The sequence below is a fragment of the Ranitomeya variabilis genome, chromosome 7 (assembly GCF_051348905.1).
Source record: "Ranitomeya variabilis isolate aRanVar5 chromosome 7, aRanVar5.hap1, whole genome shotgun sequence".
Taxonomy (NCBI): domain Eukaryota; kingdom Metazoa; phylum Chordata; class Amphibia; order Anura; family Dendrobatidae; genus Ranitomeya; species Ranitomeya variabilis.
The window spans coordinates 241,005,932-241,025,615 of record NC_135238.1 but is presented as its reverse complement, the minus strand read 5'-3'; the positions used below and the strand labels follow the sequence as shown (position 1 = coordinate 241,025,615).

At 41.7% G+C, this 19,684-nt stretch overlaps 1 protein-coding gene across 4 annotated transcripts in view; it reads left to right on the top strand.

Annotated features, from left to right (window-relative positions):
* MYLK (myosin light chain kinase) overlaps positions 1-19,684 on the top strand; it is a 349,601-nt gene that overhangs the window by 294,770 nt on the left and 35,147 nt on the right. For all 4 annotated transcript variants that reach the window (XM_077273316.1, XM_077273314.1, XM_077273317.1 and 1 more), the window contains 3 exons: positions 14,881-15,183; positions 15,344-15,376; positions 15,489-15,582. In XM_077273316.1, the coding sequence (XP_077129431.1) occupies positions 14,881-15,183; positions 15,344-15,376; positions 15,489-15,582 (430 nt within the window). The remainder of the gene's footprint in view (positions 1-14,880; positions 15,184-15,343; positions 15,377-15,488; positions 15,583-19,684) is intronic.

Here is a 19,684-nt window from a genome sequence, read left to right as displayed (position 1 = left end):
AGAATATGACTACTATAATACTGCCACTGCCCCCTATGTACAAGAATATAACTACTATAATACTGCCCCTATATACATGAATATAACTACTATAATACTGCCCCTATGTACAAGAATATAACTACTATAATACTGCCCCTATGTACAAGAATATAACTACTATAATACTGCTCCTATGTACAAGAATATAACTACTATAATACTTCCCCTATGTGCAAGAATATAACTACTATAATACTGCTCCTATGTACAAGAATATAACTCCTATAATACTGCTCCTATGTACAAGAATATAACTACTATAATACTGCCACTGCCCCCTATGTACAAGAATATAACTACTATAATACTGCCCCTATGTACAAGAATATAACTACTATAATACTGCCCCTATATACAAGAATATAACTACTATAATACTGCCCCTATATACAAGAATATAACTACTATAATACCGCCCCTATGTACAAGAATATAACTACTATAATACTGCCCCTATGTACAAGAATAGAACTACTATAATACTGCTCCTATATACAAGAATATAACTACTATAATAATGCCCCTATGTACAAGAATATAACTGCTATAATACTGCTCCTATATACAAGAATATAACTACTATAATAATGCCCCTATGTACAAGAATATAACTACTATAATACTGCCCCTATGTACAAGAATATAACTACTATAATAATGCCCCTATGTACAAGAATATAACTACTACAATACTGCCCCTATGTACAGGAATATAACTACTATAATACTGCTCCTATAAACAAGAATATAACTACTATAATACTGTCCTTATATACAAGAATATAACTACTATAATACTGCCCCTATGTACAAGAATATAACTACTATAATACTGCTGCTATATTCAAGAATATAACTCCTATAATACTGTCCCTATATACAAGAATATAACTACTATAATACTGCTCCTATATACAAGAATATAACTACTATAATACTGCCCCCTATGTACAAGAATATAACTACTATAATACTGCTGCTATATACAAGAATATAACTCCTATAATACTGTCCCTATATACAAGAATATAACTACTATAATACTGCTCCTATATAGAGGAATATAACTACTATAATACTGCCCCTATGTACAAGAATATAACTCCTATAATACTGCTCCTATGTACAAGAATATAACTACTATAATACTGCCCCTATGTATAAGAATATAACTACTATAATACTGCTCCTATGTACAAGAATATAACTACTATAATACTGCCCCTATGTACAAGAATATAACTACTATAATACTGCCCCTATGTACAAGAATATAACTACTATAATACTGCTGCTATATACAAGAATATAACTACTATAATACTGCCCCTATATACAGGAATATAACTACTATAATACTGCTCCTATGTACAAGAATATAACTACTATAATAATGCCCCCTATGTACAAGAATATAACGACTATAATACTGCCCCTATGTATAGGGATATAATTACTATAATACTGCTCCTATGTACAAGAATATAACTACTATAATACTGCCCCTATATACAGGAATATAACTACTATAATACTGCCCCTATGTACAAGAATATAACTACTATAATAATGCCCCTATGTACAAGAATATAACTACTATAATACTGCTCCTATGTACAAGAATATAACTACTATAATACTGCTGCTATATACAAGAATATAACTACTATAATACTGCCCCTATATACAGGAATATAACTACTATAATACTGCCCCTATGTACAAGAATATAACTACTATAATACTGCTCCTATGTACAAGAATATAACGACTATAATACTGCCCCTATGTACAAGAATATAACTACTATAATAATGCCCCCTATGTACAAGAATATAACGACTATAATACTGCCCCTATGTATAGGGATATAATTACTATAATACTGCTCCTATGGATTATTATGTTTAGGATTACCTATCTAATTAGTTGCTCTTTAATTTTTCTTTTGCCTTGTTTTTCGTTGTTGTGATTTTATCCTTTTCCAAGTTTTCTGTTTATTTATATTTTCTTTTCTGTTGTGTAAATTCCGCTGATTTCTCTCCATATTTTCAGTTCCTCGGACACTTTGTGACTTGTTTTGGATGTGATCCCAAGTATCTGGGGCCAATAATCTCTTGGACTAAATGTTCTCTTTTAACCATTACCACACTGGATTCATTTACATACAGGTTGCAGGTTTTGGGCTGTGGTTCGGATGGGAGATTATTATAGGGACAAGCTAGTTGCTGAGTCCTTGGCTCTTACACGAGGATATAAATAATCGGTCCTATTCTCATCCAGTAGAGTGGGACGATTTTTTCTCATTTGTCTTTCGTATACAATCCGTTTTTTCACTTACCATCTATTAATCTTTTACAGAATCATTTAATTTCCTGTGCTATAGAGTTGCAAGTTTCCATAAAAATCAGACAACAAACTGATGGTCCATATGACATGTGATTTCTTTCTCGCAGTGAAGTCGCAGCATGCCTAATACACAGGGCTGCCACTAGGAATTTCGGGGCCCCATAATGGCAAAAGTTTCGGGGCCCCTTGAGACTCTAACCATGCTTCACCCCTCGAACAGTCCACAGCCCCACCGCGCTCTCTTGGAAAAACTCCACTTCTCACCAATCACACATTAACAGTTTCCGTCACCAGATCACACATATAGCCGGCAGCTGTTGTTTTGGCCAAAAGATTTTTTAAGCCGCCACCACTCCTAGGTAGACTCTTTTGGCCGGGCCGGGCTCTACTCTAACCTATTAAACATTTGTTAAAATATGCAATACAATTTAGGTGTATTTTTATTTATTTTTCAATTTTTAAAATGACCAATAATACCACATACAAGGAACAAATGCCAACACATGACCAGACTACATATTACCACTACATGGTGACCAATAATACCACATACAAGGAACAAATACCGCCACACCATGTCCAGACCACATATTACTACCACATTGACCGAATAATAGCATATACAAGGAACAAATACGTCACACCATGGCCACATAGTGACTGAATACTACAATACTAAAAAAACACAATACTATCACCATAAGTGCCATTATACACAGGACATCTGTACTTAGTATGCAGTGTGTGTACAGGTAATACAGTGATCACTGGTGACATTATACACAGGAGCTCTGTATATAGTGTCAGTGTACAGGTCATACAGTGATCACTGGTGACATTATACACAGGAGCTCTGTATATAGTGTACAGGTAATATATAGTGTCAGTGTACAGGTAATACAGTGATCACTGGTGACATACACAGGAGCTCTGTATATAGTGTACTGGTAATACAGTGATCACTGGTGACATTATACACAGGAGCTCTGTATATAGTGTCAGTGTACAGGTCATACAGTGATCACTGGTGACATTATACACAGGAGCTCTGTATATAGTGTACAGGTAATATATAGTGTCAGTGTACAGGTAATACAGTGATCACTGGTGACATACACAGGAGCTCTGTATATAGTGTACTGGTAATACAGTGATCACTGGTGACATTATACACAGGAGCTCTGTATATAGTGTCAGTGTACAGGTCATACAGTGATCACTGGTGACATTATACACAGGAGCTCTGTATATAGTGTACAGGTAATATATAGTGTCAGTGTACAGGTAATACAGTGATCACTGGTGACATTATACACAGGAGCTCTGTATATAGTGTCAGTGTACAGGTAATGCAGTGATCACTGGTGACATAAACAGGAGCTCTATATATAGTGTACAGTGTACAAATAATACAGTGACCACCAATGACATTATACACAGGAGCTCTGTATATAGTGTATAGTGTACAGGTAATACAGTGATCACTGGTAACATCGTTATTAAGGTTGAAGGAAGACTTTAATTCCATCTTGTTCAACCCATAGCCTAACCTAACATGCCCTAACATGTTGATCCTGAGGAAGGCAAAAAAAAAACCATTGTGACAAAGAGTAAGCTCCACATTGGGGAAAAAAATTCCTTCCCGACTCCACATACGGCAATCAGACTAGTTCCCTGGATCAACGCCTTATCAAGGAATCTAGTGTATATACCCTGTAATATTATACTTTCCCAGAAAGGCATCCAGTCCCCTCTTAAATTTAATTAATGAATCACTCATTACAACATCATACGGCAGAGAGTTCCATAGTCTCACTGCTCTTACAGTAAAGAATCCGCGTCTGTTATTATGCTTAAACCTTCTTTCCTCCAGACGTAGAGGATGCCCCCTTGTCCCTGTCTCAGGTCTATGATTAAAAAGATCATCAGAAAGGTCTTTGTACTGTCCCCTCATATATTTATACATTAACATAAGATCACCCCTTAGTCTTCGTTTTTCCAAACTAAATAGCCCCAAGTGTAATAACCTATCTTGGTATTGCAGACCCCCCAGTCCTCTAATAACCTTGGTCGCTCTTCTCTGCACCCGCTCCAGTTCAGCTATGTCTTTCTTATACACCGGAGACCAGAACTGTGCACAGTATTCTAAGTGTGGTCGAACTAGTGACTTGTATAGAGGTAAAATTATGTTCTCCTCATGAGCATCTATGCCTCTTTTAATGCATCCCATTATTTTATTTGCCTTTGTAGCAGCTGCCTGACACTGGCCACTAAATGTGACTTTGTCGTCCACCCAGGTCTTTTTCATTGACAGTTTTGCCCAGTGTTTTACAAATAAGCACATAGTTATACATCTTATTACTTCTACCCAAGTGCAAGACCTTACATTTATCCCCATTAAAGCTCATTTGCCATTTATCAGCCCAAGCTGCTTCTAGTTTACATAAATCCTCCTGTAATATAAAATTGTCCTCCTCTGTATTGATTACCCTGCAGAGTTTAGTGTCATCTGCAAATATTGAAATTCTACTCTGAATGCCCCCTACAAGGTCATTAATATGTTAAAAAGAAGAGGGCCCAATACTGACCCCTGTGGTGCCCCCCACTGCTAGCTGTGACCCAGTCCTAGTGTGCTCCATTAATAACCACCCTTTGTTTCCTATCCCTGAGCTGGTGACATTGTACACAGGACCTCTGTATATAGTATACAGTGTATAGTGTCAGTGTACAGGAAACACACTGACTCACCAGTGACGTCTCTAGGTGACTACTGCAACATCCTTTTCTGCGGCCTCCCTGCCAACACCCTTGCTCCTCTCAGTCCATCCTTAACTCTGCTGCCCGACTAATCCATCTCTCTCCTCGCTACTCCTCCGCTTCCCCCCTCTGCAAATCTCTTCACTGGCTCCCATTCCCTCAGCATATCCAGTTCAAATTACTAATACTGACCTACAAAGCCATCCATAACCTGTCTCCTCCATATATCTCTGAATTAATCTCCCGATATCTTCCCTCACGTAATCTCCGGTCCTCCCAAGACCTCCTTCTCTCCTCCACACTTATCCGCTCCTCACCCAACTACCACCAAGACTTCTCCCGAATATCCTCCATCCTCTGGAATTCTCTGTCCCAACACGTCCGACTATCAACCACATTCGGATCCTTCAGACGGAACCTGAAAACCCATCTCTTCAGGAAAGCCTACAGCCTGTATATTCGGGAGAACTCTTGGAGGCGGTTGGGTGAGGAGCGAATAAGTGTGGAGGAGAGAAGCAGGTCTTGGGAGGACCGGAGATTACATGAGGGAAGATATCGGGAGATTAGGTCAGAGATATATGGAGGAGACAGGTCATGGATGGCTTTGTAGGTCAGTGTTAGTAGTTTGAACTGGATACGCTGAGGGAATGGGAGCCAGTGAAGAGATTTGCAGAGGAGAGAATCGGAGGAGTAGCGAGGAGAGAGGTGAATTAGCCGGGCAGCAGAGTTAAGGATGGACTGGAGAGGTGCAAGGGTGTTAGCAGGGAGGCCGCAGAAAAGGATGTTGCAGTAGTCGAGCCGGGAGATGATGAGGGCATGCACAAGCATTATATAGATTGTCGGTTGAGGAAAGGACGGATTCTGGAGATATTTTTGAGCTGAAGGCGACAGGAGGTGGAAAGAGCTTGGATGTGCGGTTTGAAGCTCTTGTGACCTGCAGAAACATATTGTACTTCTCAGGGGTCAGAGATCTGTAGTAAAGATGAAATCTGGGGCTGTCTGACAACAGCTACTCCTAATTTTCCGCTTCACCTCTGCTGCCTCCAATCTTCATGACCCAAGAACATTTTCCATTGAATTTGCATAGATTATTGGCCCATATAGGGGTCACATTTCTGTGCAGCTGTGCAGGGTCTTTTTAAAGGGTCGAGATCACCCTGAAATGGGGCCCCTCTCCAGGTGCCCTGCAGACCCACGGCTTGACTGTCATCCTGTAATCTCACATTTATGGGACATTTTCTTCCTGGTTTCAGTAAAGAATAAGGTACTAGACCCCCATCTATATTATGGTATGTTGTGGAGGGTCTGGACACGCATTGATTTTATTAGGTGCCATGTAACAGTGACACTAATCAGGATCGTAACTGCCTGGATGTGTCGTTGTAAGGACTGTAATAGAGGGGTCTCAGGGAGGGACGCGGGGTCATTGTTATGTTTTGTATAAAGTTTTGTGTTTATAAAGTTACTTTAAAAAAAGAACAATGTATCCATTAATATTGTTTAATTACAGGAAATCCCCCATTAGTCACATCCCCTCCCCCACGTGACAGACGCGGGTCCCTGTGTGGCCCCTGGGAATGTATGTGGCGTCCCAGACCCGGTTTGCACTAATGCGCTCTGCGCCTGTGACCTTTTAAGGCTCGCTTTCTTTCCCAGTGCTGAATTTTAAGTTGAGATTCTGCCAGGGTCGGCGGCATGGCCCACATCCAAACTGGCTCCAGACACGCATGAAGTATCTGCTGCAGCTGCACGGAGGTGGGGGGCTTCCTATGCATCTATTACCTCCCCCATCTAGTAACCTAGGGGCTGTAATACGTGTATTGTATCCGGTAATGGGGGCCCCCATATCATGTGGCATGTAAAGCTTCGTGACCCAGTGCATTATCTGATCCCGGGCCATTTACGGCACCGATACAAAGCTCTTATATCTGGCCCTCAGGTTCCAGGGCCCAAGTGTGACTACAGCCTCTGTGCCCGCTATAGAAGGAATGAACCGCCGCGTGTGAGTATTACATTCGGTCATATGTGAGGACCCTCAATCCACCTATTTGAGATGTGTCTGGATTTGGATTTTTTCAGATTGTCAGCTCCTCATCTGCTGATTGCCCAGCGGCTCCTGAGATGAAGGGGTTGTATAGTGCAATCATAATTATGCTGCCAAGCCCAGGAAGAACCCCGCGGCGAATGGAGTCAACACGGAGATGATTTTACGGCTTATCCAAAAATATTGTTTGCAATTAATTGGATGGAGTCTGAAATTACTCCCCCCCAACATCCTCTGTCTCCTACAGCCTGAGCTCCCCAGTGCCCACAGCTTGAGCCCTCCAGTGCCCCTCAGTCTGAGCCCACAGACCCCTACAGATTGAGACTCCCATTCCCTTTGGTTTATCCACATTTTTGTGTTTACAAATAAAATCTGAAATTACTTCCCCAACATCCTCCGTCCTCTATGGCCTGAGCTCACATTCCCTCACAGCCTGAGCCGCCAGTGCCCCCCTGTACCTGGCTTATTGAGCTTCCCATCCTATGTTATAATCATAAGACCCCCAAAAACAGCATGTCTTATCCTCCAGTCACCCTCAGAGCTGCAGTCACTATTCTGCCGTTACATTATGTCTCATCCTCCAGTCACCTCCAGAGCTGCAGTCACTATTCTGCTGTTACATCATGTCTTATCCTCCAGTCACCTCCAGAGCTGTACTCACTATTCTGCTGTTACATTATATCTTATCCTCCAGTCACCTCCAGAGCTGCAGTCACTATTCTGCTGGTACATCAAGTTTTGTCCTCCAGTCATCTCCAGAGCTGCACTCACTATTCTGCTGTTACATCGTGTCTTATCCTCCAGTCACCTCCAGAGCTGTGCTCACTATTCTGCTGTTACATTATATCTTATCCTCCAGTCACCTCCAGAGCTGCAGTCACTATTCTGCTGGTACATCAAGTTTTGTCCTCCAGTCATCTCCAGAGCTGCACTCACTATTCTGCTGCTACATCGTGTCTTATCCTCCAGTCACCTCCAGTAAATGATTTACTGCCAGCAGTCAGTGTAGGACTGTTCTCCAGAGCAGTAATCATGCTACTGCTTTCACATTAGTAAAAGGATATCAAATTTTACTGATTTCTGAATTTAATCCCTTCTAAACTCAAAATTATTGAAAGTGATTGGGCCTTTGTTGTGGCTATCCAGTAATATGGGAGGCCAGGTAAAAGTAATTTTCTGTGTATAATCCCTGTATAATGGTCACTACCGGTCATTACACCGCCTGTCGCTGCCGCTTATCTGTTATCGCTGAGCTTTTATGTACGGTGATTGCTGAATGGAGAAGTTCCTACGAGGCTGCGGCCACTGCTCTTTGGGAATCCCTGTAATAGGGAGGGGGCTGATGTTTATCTGCAGTTCCTAAAGATCCCGTCCTGTTACTGACTCTGCAGTCCTGGGAACTACGTGACTAACAGCAGATCGGTGTCCAGGAATCATAATACATTACATTACATAACACGATTATGTGAGATTCTACACTGTAACACTTTATATACCACTATAACACATGAGATTATACCCTGTGATAAGGTCATTGGTAAAGTACTAGAGTGGAGATATGTATCACTGATGTTGTTAGCTTCAGTGATATGAACCTGGGAAAATGCTCCAGCACACTATGTACTGAGCGGGGTTAATCGGCAATGTTAGGGTATGTGCACACGCTGCGGATTTTGCTGCGCATCCGCAGCAGATTTGACGCTGCGGATCCGCAGCAGTTTTCCCAAAGTTTACAGTACCATGTAAACCTATGGGGAAAAAAACGCTGTGCACATGCTGCGGAAAAATCCACGAGGAAACGCAGCGGATTATTTTCCGCAGCATGTCACTTCTTTCTGCGGATTCCGCAGCGGGTTTTCAACATGCACCAATAGGAAAGTGCAGTTGAAAACCCGCAGAGGAATCTGCAGAAGAAACCGCAATAAAATCCGCAGTGAAAACCACAGTGGTTTTGCACTGCGGATTTTCCAAATCCGCTGCGGAAAAATCCACAGCAGAATCTGCAACGTGGGCACATACCCTTAAGGGCTGAATTTTTTTTGTGAACAGCTGAAGAGTGGGTGGGAGGTTGTTCTCTATATCTCCACCCCAGGGTGGGGTTTAGAAGGTAGTCAGCCTTCTGAGTCATATAGTGTTCGATGGGCCTGGAGACAAGCGTTTATAGAAGAGAGAGGTGAACCCCACAGCCACATAGACTGTGCTATATGTTTTTGTGTTTCCCATTATACCAGAAAGGCCGTGTTTATTTTGCTGATCTTTGCACTGGTTTCCACCATACCTTTTTACTAAACCAGTAGAAGATTCAAATGAGAACCATTCCTGTGTCTACATTTGTGAGCAGCCGAGTGAGCCAATCTACCACAAGCCCTATAACACATGAGACTGTGATATATGCCCCTATAACACATGAGACTGTCATATATGCCCCTAGAACACAAGACTATGATATATGCTCCTATAACACATGAGACTGTGATATATGCTTCTATAACACATGAGATTATGATATATATCCCTATAACACTAGGATATATGCCCCTATAACACATGAGACTGTGATATATGCCCCTAGAACACGTGAGACTGTGATATATGCCCCTATAACACATGAGATTATGATATATACCCCTATAACACGTTAGACTGTGATATATGCCCCTAGAACACGAGACTGTGATATATGCCCCTATAACACGTGAGACTGTGATATATGCCCCTATAACACATGAGACTGTCATATATGCCCCTAGAACACGAGACTATGATATATGCCCCTATAACACATGAGACTGTCATATATGCCCCTAGAACATGAGACTGTGATATATGCCCCTATAACACATGAGATTATGATATATACCCCTGTAACACTAGGATATATGCCCCTATAACACTATGATATATGCCCCTATAACACACGAGACTGAGATATATGCTCCTATAACACATGAGACTGTGATATATACCCTTATAACACCAGGATATATGCCCCTATAACACGTGAGACTGTGATATATGCCCTATAACACGTGAGACTGTGATAAATGCCCCTAGAACACGAGAGACTGTGATATATGCCCCTATAACACATTAGATTATGATATATGCCCCTATAACACATGAGACTGTGATATATGCCCCTATAACACATGAGATTATGATATATACCCCTATAACACGTGAGACTGTGATATATGCCCCTATAACACATGAGACTGTGATATATACCCCTATAACACATGAGACTGTGATATATGCCCCTATAACACATGAGACTGTGATATATGCCCCTATAACACATGAGATTATGATATATACCCCTATAACACGTGAGACTGTGATATATGCCCCTATATCACATGAGATTATGATACATACCCCTATAACACTAGGATATATGCCCCTATAACACGAGACTGTCATATATGCCCCTAGAACACGAGACTATGATATATGCTCCTATAACACATGAGACTATGATATATGCCCCTATAACACATGAGACTGTGATAAATGCCCCTATAACACATGAGACTGTGATATATACCCCTATAACACTAGGATATATGCCCCTATAACACGTGAGACTGTGATATATGCCCCTATAACATGTGAGACTGTGATATATGCCCCTATAACACATGAGATTATGATATATGCCCCTATAACACGTGAGACTGTGATATATGCCCCTATAACACATGAGATTATGATATATGCCCCTATAACACTAGGATATATGCCCCTATAACACTAGGATATATGCCCCTATAACGTGAGACTGTGATATATGCCCCTATAACACATGAGACTGTGATATATGCCCTGTAGCGTGGCTAAAGGTTGGATACTCGACGGGAGGTATGTATCACAGAGAAGGCTTGTCGCTGTGATGTGACCCGGAGTGTTTTCTGTAATGCACATAAAGCACTAAGGAATTGTTTAGTATGTTTGGGTCCGGGTTACGGGTAGCTATGAGAGATGGGAGGGTCTGGCTACCCATATACCTCACCCCTAGGTAAGGGGCATAACCATGCCTATCTATGTTTGTTTCAGGACCTGTGGTGATGTCAGAACCACATGTCTAATCATGTAATGGGTACCTGGGTGTGGTTTCAGGCTACATAATGGAGGTGTGTTTGGCACATGGCTGTGAGTGTTTGAGAATCCGTCAGTGTGGACAGAGATCCCTGTGTCCAGGCGGGACACTACAGACAGGAGTCTGTGTGTTTGGAGGAGAAAGCCCCCACAGTGTGTTAAGGCTCCAGGACTGAGCCTGAAGGACTGGACTCTTGTATTTTCCTTTCCTGAGCTAAAGGCTATTTGTTTACCTGTTGTTCACGCTGTTATGTGGTTTATGGAGCAATAAACCCACTTGAACGCAGAAGAGAATGTGGCTCCTGTTTCCTCCAACGCACCTGAGCGAGTGAACCCTTACAGCCCCTATAACACATCAGATTATGATATATGCCCCTATAACACATGAGATTGATATATACCCCATAACACATTAGATTATGATATATGCCCCTATAACACATGAGACTGTGATATATGCCCCTATAACACATGAGACTGTGATATATGCCCCTATAACACTAGGATATATGCCCCTAGAACACATGAGACTGTGATATATGCTCCTATAACACATGAGACTGTGATATATGCCCCTAGAACACATGAGACTGTGATATATGCCCCTATAACACATGAGATTATGATATATGCCCCTGTAACACATGAGATTATGATGTACAGTATGCCCCTATAACACATGAGACTATGATATATGCTCCTATAACACGAGACTGTGATATATGCCCCTATAACACATGAGACTATGATATATGCCCCTATAACACATGAGACTGTGATATATGCTCCTATAACACATGAGACTGTGATATATGCCCCTATAACACATGAGACTGTGATATATGCTCCTATAACACGTGAGACTGATATATGCCCCCATAACACGTGAAACTATGATATATGCCCCTATAACACATGAGATTATGATATATGCTCCTATAACACGAGACTGTGATATATGCTCCTATAACACATGAGACTATGATATATGCCCCTATAACACGAGACTGTGATATATGCTCCTATAACACATGAGACTATGATATATGCCCCTATAACACATGAGACTGTGATATATGCCCCTTGAACACGTGAGGCTATGATATATGCCCCTTGAACACGTGAGGCTATGATATATGCCCCTATAACACATGAGACTGTGATATATGCCCCTATAACACATGAGACTGTGATATATGCTCCTATAACACATGAGACTATGATATATGCCCCTATAACACATGAGACTGTGATATATGCCCCTATAACACATGAGACTGTGATATATGCTCCTATAACACATGAGACTATGATATATGCCCCTATAACACATGAGACTGTGATATACATGAGACTGTGATCTATGCTCCTAAAACACATGAGACTGTGATATATGCCCCTATAACACATGAGACTGTGATATATGCCCCTATAACACATGAGACTGTGATATATGCCCCTTGAACACGTGAGGCTATGATATATGCCCCTTGAACACGTGAGGCTATGATATATGCCCCTATAACACATGAGACTGTGATATATGCCCCTATAACACATGAGACTGTGATATATGCTCCTATAACACGTGAGACTGATATATGCCCCCATAACACGTGAGACTGATATATGCCCCCATAACAATTGAGACTATGATATATGCCCCTGTAACACATGAGATTATGATATATGCCCCTGTAACACATGAGATTATGATATATGCCCCTGTAACACATGAGATTATGATATATGCCCCTATAACACGTGAGACTATGATATATGCCCCTATAACACGTGAGACTATGATATATGCCCCTATAACACGTGAGACTATGATTTATGGCCCTATAACACTATGATACATGCCCCTATAACACATGAGATTATGATATATGCCCCTATAACATATGAGATAGCTTGTAAACTCTTTTTGTAGCCAGACGAGAGTCTTTCAGTTCTTCTTTGAGGGATTTTCCTCCATACTTCCTTGGAGAATTCTTCCCAGCCTGTGATATTCCTGGGGCGTCTTGCATCCTCTGCTATTTTGAGGTATCGCCACAGGTTTTCAATGATGTTCAGATCAGGGGACTGTGAGGGCCTTTGTAAAATCTTCAGCTTGCGCCTTTTATGCGGATTGTGACGTGCGTTTAGGATCATTCTCCCTTTGTAGCAGCCATCCTCTCTTCCTCTTTTCACCTTCAGTTTTTTACATATTGTTTTATGTTTGCATCAAGAATTTGTGGAAATTTCATTGAATCCATTCTTCCCACTACTCGTTAAATGTTCCCCGTGCCATTGACTACAACACAACCCCAAAGCCTGATTGATCTCCCCCCATGCTTAATGGTTGGCGAGATGTTTTTCTCCTGAAATACTGTGCCCTTTTATCTCCACACACACCTTTGATCATTGCGGCCATAGTTATATTTATTCCTCATCGTCCACAGGACTTGTTTCCATAATGTATCAGGCTTGTGTTGATGTTCTTTTCATACTTCTGTTGCTAAATATTATGGTGAGGACACAGGAGAGGTTTTCTTCTGATGACTCTTCCATGAAGGCCATATTTGTGCAGATGTCTCTGAACAGTAGAACAATGTACCACAACTCCAGAGTCTGCTAAATCTTTCTGAAGGTCTCTTGCAATCAAGCGGGGGTTCTGATTTGCCTCTCTAGCAATCCTATGAGCAGCTCACACTGAAATTTTGCTTGGTCTTCCAGATCTTATCTTGAACTCCACTTTTCCCGATAACAGCCATCATTTCTTAACTACATTTGTACCAAGGAAAGGGCAACTTGAAAAGGCTTTGCTATCTTCTTACAGCCTTCTCTTGCTTTGTGGGCTCCACCATGTTCATTGTCAGAGTTCTCGGCAGCTGCTTAGAAGAACCCTTGGGTGCTGGTTTTTGGCACAAGATTAGAGGAGGCTGGGTTTTTATAAAGATGGAAATTCGCATCACCTGGCCTTTCCTAACAATGATAGTGAATACGTCATAACCCTAACAGGCTAAATAAGGTCTGAAACCTTGGTCAATGTTATCTGAGCACACAAATCTCCAAGGGTGCTTAAACTTTTGCATCAGCACATTTTCCTTTTTTTAATTTTTAAAACGTAAAAAATGGCAATAGAATTTTTTTGCCTAAAATACAAAGGAAATGTGTCTTCTGTAACTTTATCCCTTTTAGATCATTTCATCTTCAACTTGCTTCACTGTTCACAATAACAATCATTTTGACCAGGGGTGACCACATTTTACATGCCACTGTATGCCCCTATAGTTCATGAGATTATTATATAATCCCCTATAATACATGAGATTACAGTAGATGACGCTCTAATACCTAAATCTGTACTACACAATGATGAAACATACATAATGCTATCATACAGAACATTATCACATTATGTTCCAGCGTGCAGAGCTGATAATACAGAAGGCTGGGATATATACCGCTATATACCATTCACTGCTATATACCATGTGAGAATGTTATAACGCTGCAATTCACATTGTAGCGGATGAAACCATGAGCATAAAATTATTATTTTGCTGATGAAGGGTTGAGTGATTCGGATTCTTTTCTTCCAGATAAGCCCGACCCCCCCGCAGGTCAGCCATGTGCTTCTGAAATGAAAGGCTCTGCCCTTACTTTGTCGTGGTATGGACCGACCTACGATGGCGGCAGCGTGGTGCAGTCCTACGAGGTGGAGATCTGGGACTCTGTAGAGAAGTCCTGGTCGGACCTGACACAGTGCAGGAGCACCTCCTACAACGTGGAGAATTTACTGCACGACCGGGAGTACAAATTCCGGGTACGAGCCACCAACGTGCACGGAACCAGCGAGCCCAGCCAGGAGTCAGAGCCGGTGGCCTATAAAGAGAAGGTGGAAGGTGACCGCCCATGTTATGTTGTCACATTAGATCGTACTAGTGCCATATAAACTACAGGAAATGTATTACATACACCGTCCACGTACATAGACCATGATCATCTGCATGGACGCTCATTGTCAGTATGATGGGAATCATTTCCTTTTCTCTTTTTTTGCAGAACATAAAGATGAAGCAGAAGTTTCGGATGACGGTGAGTTGTGAATATTGATACATTTAGTATCAGGGACCGTATGATGATGTCACTCCTGTATGATGTAACCAAGATTTGTGGAGAAGTGATGTCACTCCTTTCTATCCTGCAGAGGGCAAGGAGACCGAGCCAGAATACAGAGACGTCGTTATAAACACCGCACAGAAGGTGGCCGACTTCTACGATGTGGAGGAGCGGCTGGGAACGTGAGTGTAAAACTGCGCTCGCTGAACATTACAAGCCGCTGTCACTCACATGTCTGCACACGGCTCTGGTGATCGCATTCAGGAAGAACCACCGGCCCCACGTACAACCCCAACTCCAACAGGGCTGGAAAAGTTACACAAGAATGTGATGATCTGGAAATCTCTTCTCTATATATGTTATCACACAGAACAGATCAGACGTTGGACACTTTCCCCTTTCATTTGATAAATGACTTCATTTAGGATCTGATGACAGCGACACCTCTCAGAACACTTGAGCCATAGCTGTGTCCCCCACTGTGCTCAGGCCATGTCCCCCATTGTGCCCGAGCTGTGACCCCCATTCTAGCTGGGCTATTTCCCCCATTGTGGCCAGACCACATCCCCTATTGTGCCCAGGCCATGTCCCTCATTTTACCTGGGCCGCATCTCCCATCGTGCCCTGGCTGTGTCCCCATTGCACCCCCATGCCATGCCCCTCATTGTGCCCCCATGCCATGCCCATTATTGTGCCCCATGTCATGCCCATTATTGTGCCCCCATGCCATGTTCCTCATTGTGCCCAGGCTTGCTTTCTCACTTGTGGCCCGGCTATGTGTATCATTGTGTGGCTTCCCTCTTTTTATCACAGCCTGTAAATGTCAGGGAAGTGAGGAGACAGTAGCTGGAGTTTTGGAAGAAATACGTTGTGCCCTTCTTGTCTGATGTCTGGTTCTTGCTGCTCCCCAGTTTGGGGTCTTTGCTGTATTTCTTGTTTCGTAATGCGCCAAATGTTTTCTATTGGTGGAAGGTCCGAACTGCAGGCAGTTGATTCATCACTGGACTCTTCTGCGGAACCGTGCTGTGTGATGTTTGCTCAGTATTGATGGCGCCTTTCATGTGTGCGCTGTCTCTGCCATTAGCAGTAATGCTACCCATACATCAGAGATGTGAACTGTGTGCTGATAACAAGGCCCCTCTCCTCGATAACAGTTTGGATGGTCCCTCTCCTCCATAACAAGCTGTATGGTCCCTCTCCTCGTTAAAAAGCAGTATGGGCCCTATCCTCGATAACAAGTTGAATGGTTCCTCTCCTCGATAACAATTTGGATGGTCTCTCCTTGATAACAAGCTGGATGGTTCCTTTCTTTGATAGCAAGCTGGATGGTCCCTATCCTCCTTAACAATTTGGATAAACCCTCTCCTCGATAACAATTTGGATCGTCCCTCTACTTGTTAATAAGATGGATGGTTCCTCTCCTCGATAACCAGATGGATGGTTCCTCTCTTTGATAACAATTTGGATGATCCCTCGCCTCGATAACAACTTGGATGGTCCCTCTCCTCGATAACAATTTGGATGTTCCTTCTCCTCACTAACAAGCTGGATTGTTTCTCTCATTGATAACAAGTGGATAGTCCCTCTCCTCCATTACAAGCGGATGGTCCCTTTCCTTGATAAGCAGAATGGGTCCTCTTCTTCTGGGTCCACAGGACACATGTCCGGGGTTTCCATAAAGATTTATCATTCTGATTCATCCGACCACAGAACTGTTTTTCATTTTGCCTTAGTCTTTTATAAAGGAACTTTGTCTCAGAGAAGAAGGCAGCATTTCTGGATTGTTTTGATGTAGAATTGATATACAAAGCCTACACTCCCCCTGTTAAAATCCCAGGTTTTTGTAATGGAAAACAATTGTTCTAGGAAGAATCATTTCAGAACTTTTTTCACCTTAATGTCACCCATAATCTGTACAAATCCTGAGAGAAACAAACTAAAATCATTTTGAGGTGAAAATAAAGCTACAATAATGTGGTTGCATAACTGTGCACATCCTCGTACAATTGGGGCTGTGGTTGTGTTCAGAGTCAGCCAATCACATTTACATAGTAGTCAGTGCTCGGCCGCCATCGTTTACACTGATTAACCCCTGAGAAAGAGTCGCTGTTCTAGGAAGATTTTCCTAGAATTTTATGGTCAGTAAAATAGCTGAGGACACAGGAAAGGATCTCATTGTGGAAAGTTATCAGTCAGAAGAAGGGGATAAAAACATTTGGAAGGCATTAGATCTACCATGGACTCTATGTAGACGTAATCAACAAGTGGCTTAAATTTGATACAACACACAACCCCAAGTGATAATTCTGGTAAAAGGAGGTTCAATTGCAAAAATCATTTTAAAATGAAATCTTTATTAATAAAGTGTTAAAACATCAATAAAAATTCAAGCTAGAGAACAAAAGGTAGTGCACTGACACTAAATATACACTTGGAAATGACTGTATTGTTTAAAAAATATATATATTATAGCTCAAGATAGTTAACAGTCAGGTAAGTGTATCCTATACACATAATGAGAGGTACTATTGGGTCTTGGAGAGACTGTGTTCTCAAAATGGTGTTCATTAAAATGTTCCACAGTCATTGATAGGAAACAAAATGGCTTCATAAATCAAAAAAAGTGCTAGTGCATAAGTGAAGGTTAGAAACCTTTCAAGTAAGAAGTGTACACTTCATCAAGATACAGTAACTCAGCCTCTGTGGACCCAAGGACTATTCTCATGTGATTCAATGTGTAGAAAGATGTCAATGAGCGTTCAGAAAAGATATCTACAGACAAAAAGTGTCTGGCCGAGGAAGGGGTGTTTCCGTAACCCCCTGAAGGGAGTACTTACAAAGTGACTGGTGCATTCTTACTATGTGCCGCGCCCTCCTACCCCAGGACATCTTTCTACACATTGAATCACATGAGAATAGTCCTTGGGTCCACAGAGGCTGAGGTACTGTATCTTGATGAAGTGTACACTTCTTACTTGAAAGGTTTCTTACTTGAAAGGTTTCTAACCTTCACTTATGCACTTGCACTTTTTTTGATTTATGACGCCATTTTGTTTCCTATCAATGACTGTGGAACATCATACTGAACACCATTTTGGTAACACAGTCTCTCCAAGACCCAATAGTACCTCCTCTCATTATATGTATAGGATACACTTACCTGACTATTAACTATCTTGAGCTATAATATATATATTTTTCAGACAATACAGACATTTCCAAGTGTATATTTAGTGTCAGCGCACTACCTTTTGTTCTCTAGCTTGAATTTTTATTGATGTTTTAACATTTATTAATATTTCATTTTAAAATGATTTTTGCAATTGAACCTCCTTTTCCCCAAATTATCACTTGGGGTTGTCTGTAGTAATAATTTGTGGCGGTGCTTTTCCCTACTCGACTCAGAATCGTGTTAATAGATTAAATTTGGTATAGCAAGGACTTACCCAGAAGGTGGCAAAGAGGCCGACCGCAACATTAACGTAGCTGCAGGAATCTCTGGCCAGTTCTGGTTGTGTCCTGCATGTGACAACAATCTCCCGTATTCTTCATATGTCCAGCCTGTGGGGTCGGGGGATCAGACAGAAGCCTTTTCTTACAGAGAAGATCATTCAAGCCTGATGATGTTCTGTGAAACCTCAATCACGTCGGCCAGAAGCCATCACCGACACCGTGCATCACCAGAAGATCACCATCCCAACAGTGAGGTATGGTGGGGGCAGCATGTTGCTTTTGGCACTATGTTTGGCAACTAGAACTGGGGATTTAAGGAAGCGTGAGGGAATTATGAACAGACCAAAAATCAGTCAATTTTACATCAGAACCCTCAGGTCTCGGCTAAAAAGCTGAAGATGTGGAGGAATTTCACCTTTGAAAAGCAACACCCTAAGTAACCTCTAAATCATCAAAAGAACGGCTTCTCCAGAAGAAAATGGAAGTTCTGGAATGGCCGAGCCCAGACCTGAGCCCAAGGGACAATGTGTAGTGACTAGAGAGGGCGCTGTACACAGGAGATGCCCCGCAATCTGACAGATGTGGAGCTGCTGCAGAGAGGAGCCGACAAAGATCGCCATTCCTAGATGTGCCGCACTGAGCAACCCCAACCCAAAAAGACTGAACTCTGCCAGAAATTCACAGGGACTGCAGCAAAGTATTAGTGGAAGGGTGTGCAGATTTATGCAACCACATTATTTTACCTTATTTTTATTTCTCCACCTGAAATGGTTTTATTTTTTTCTCAATTAACTTTTACAGATTATGTGCGACATTAAAGAAGACTAAAAG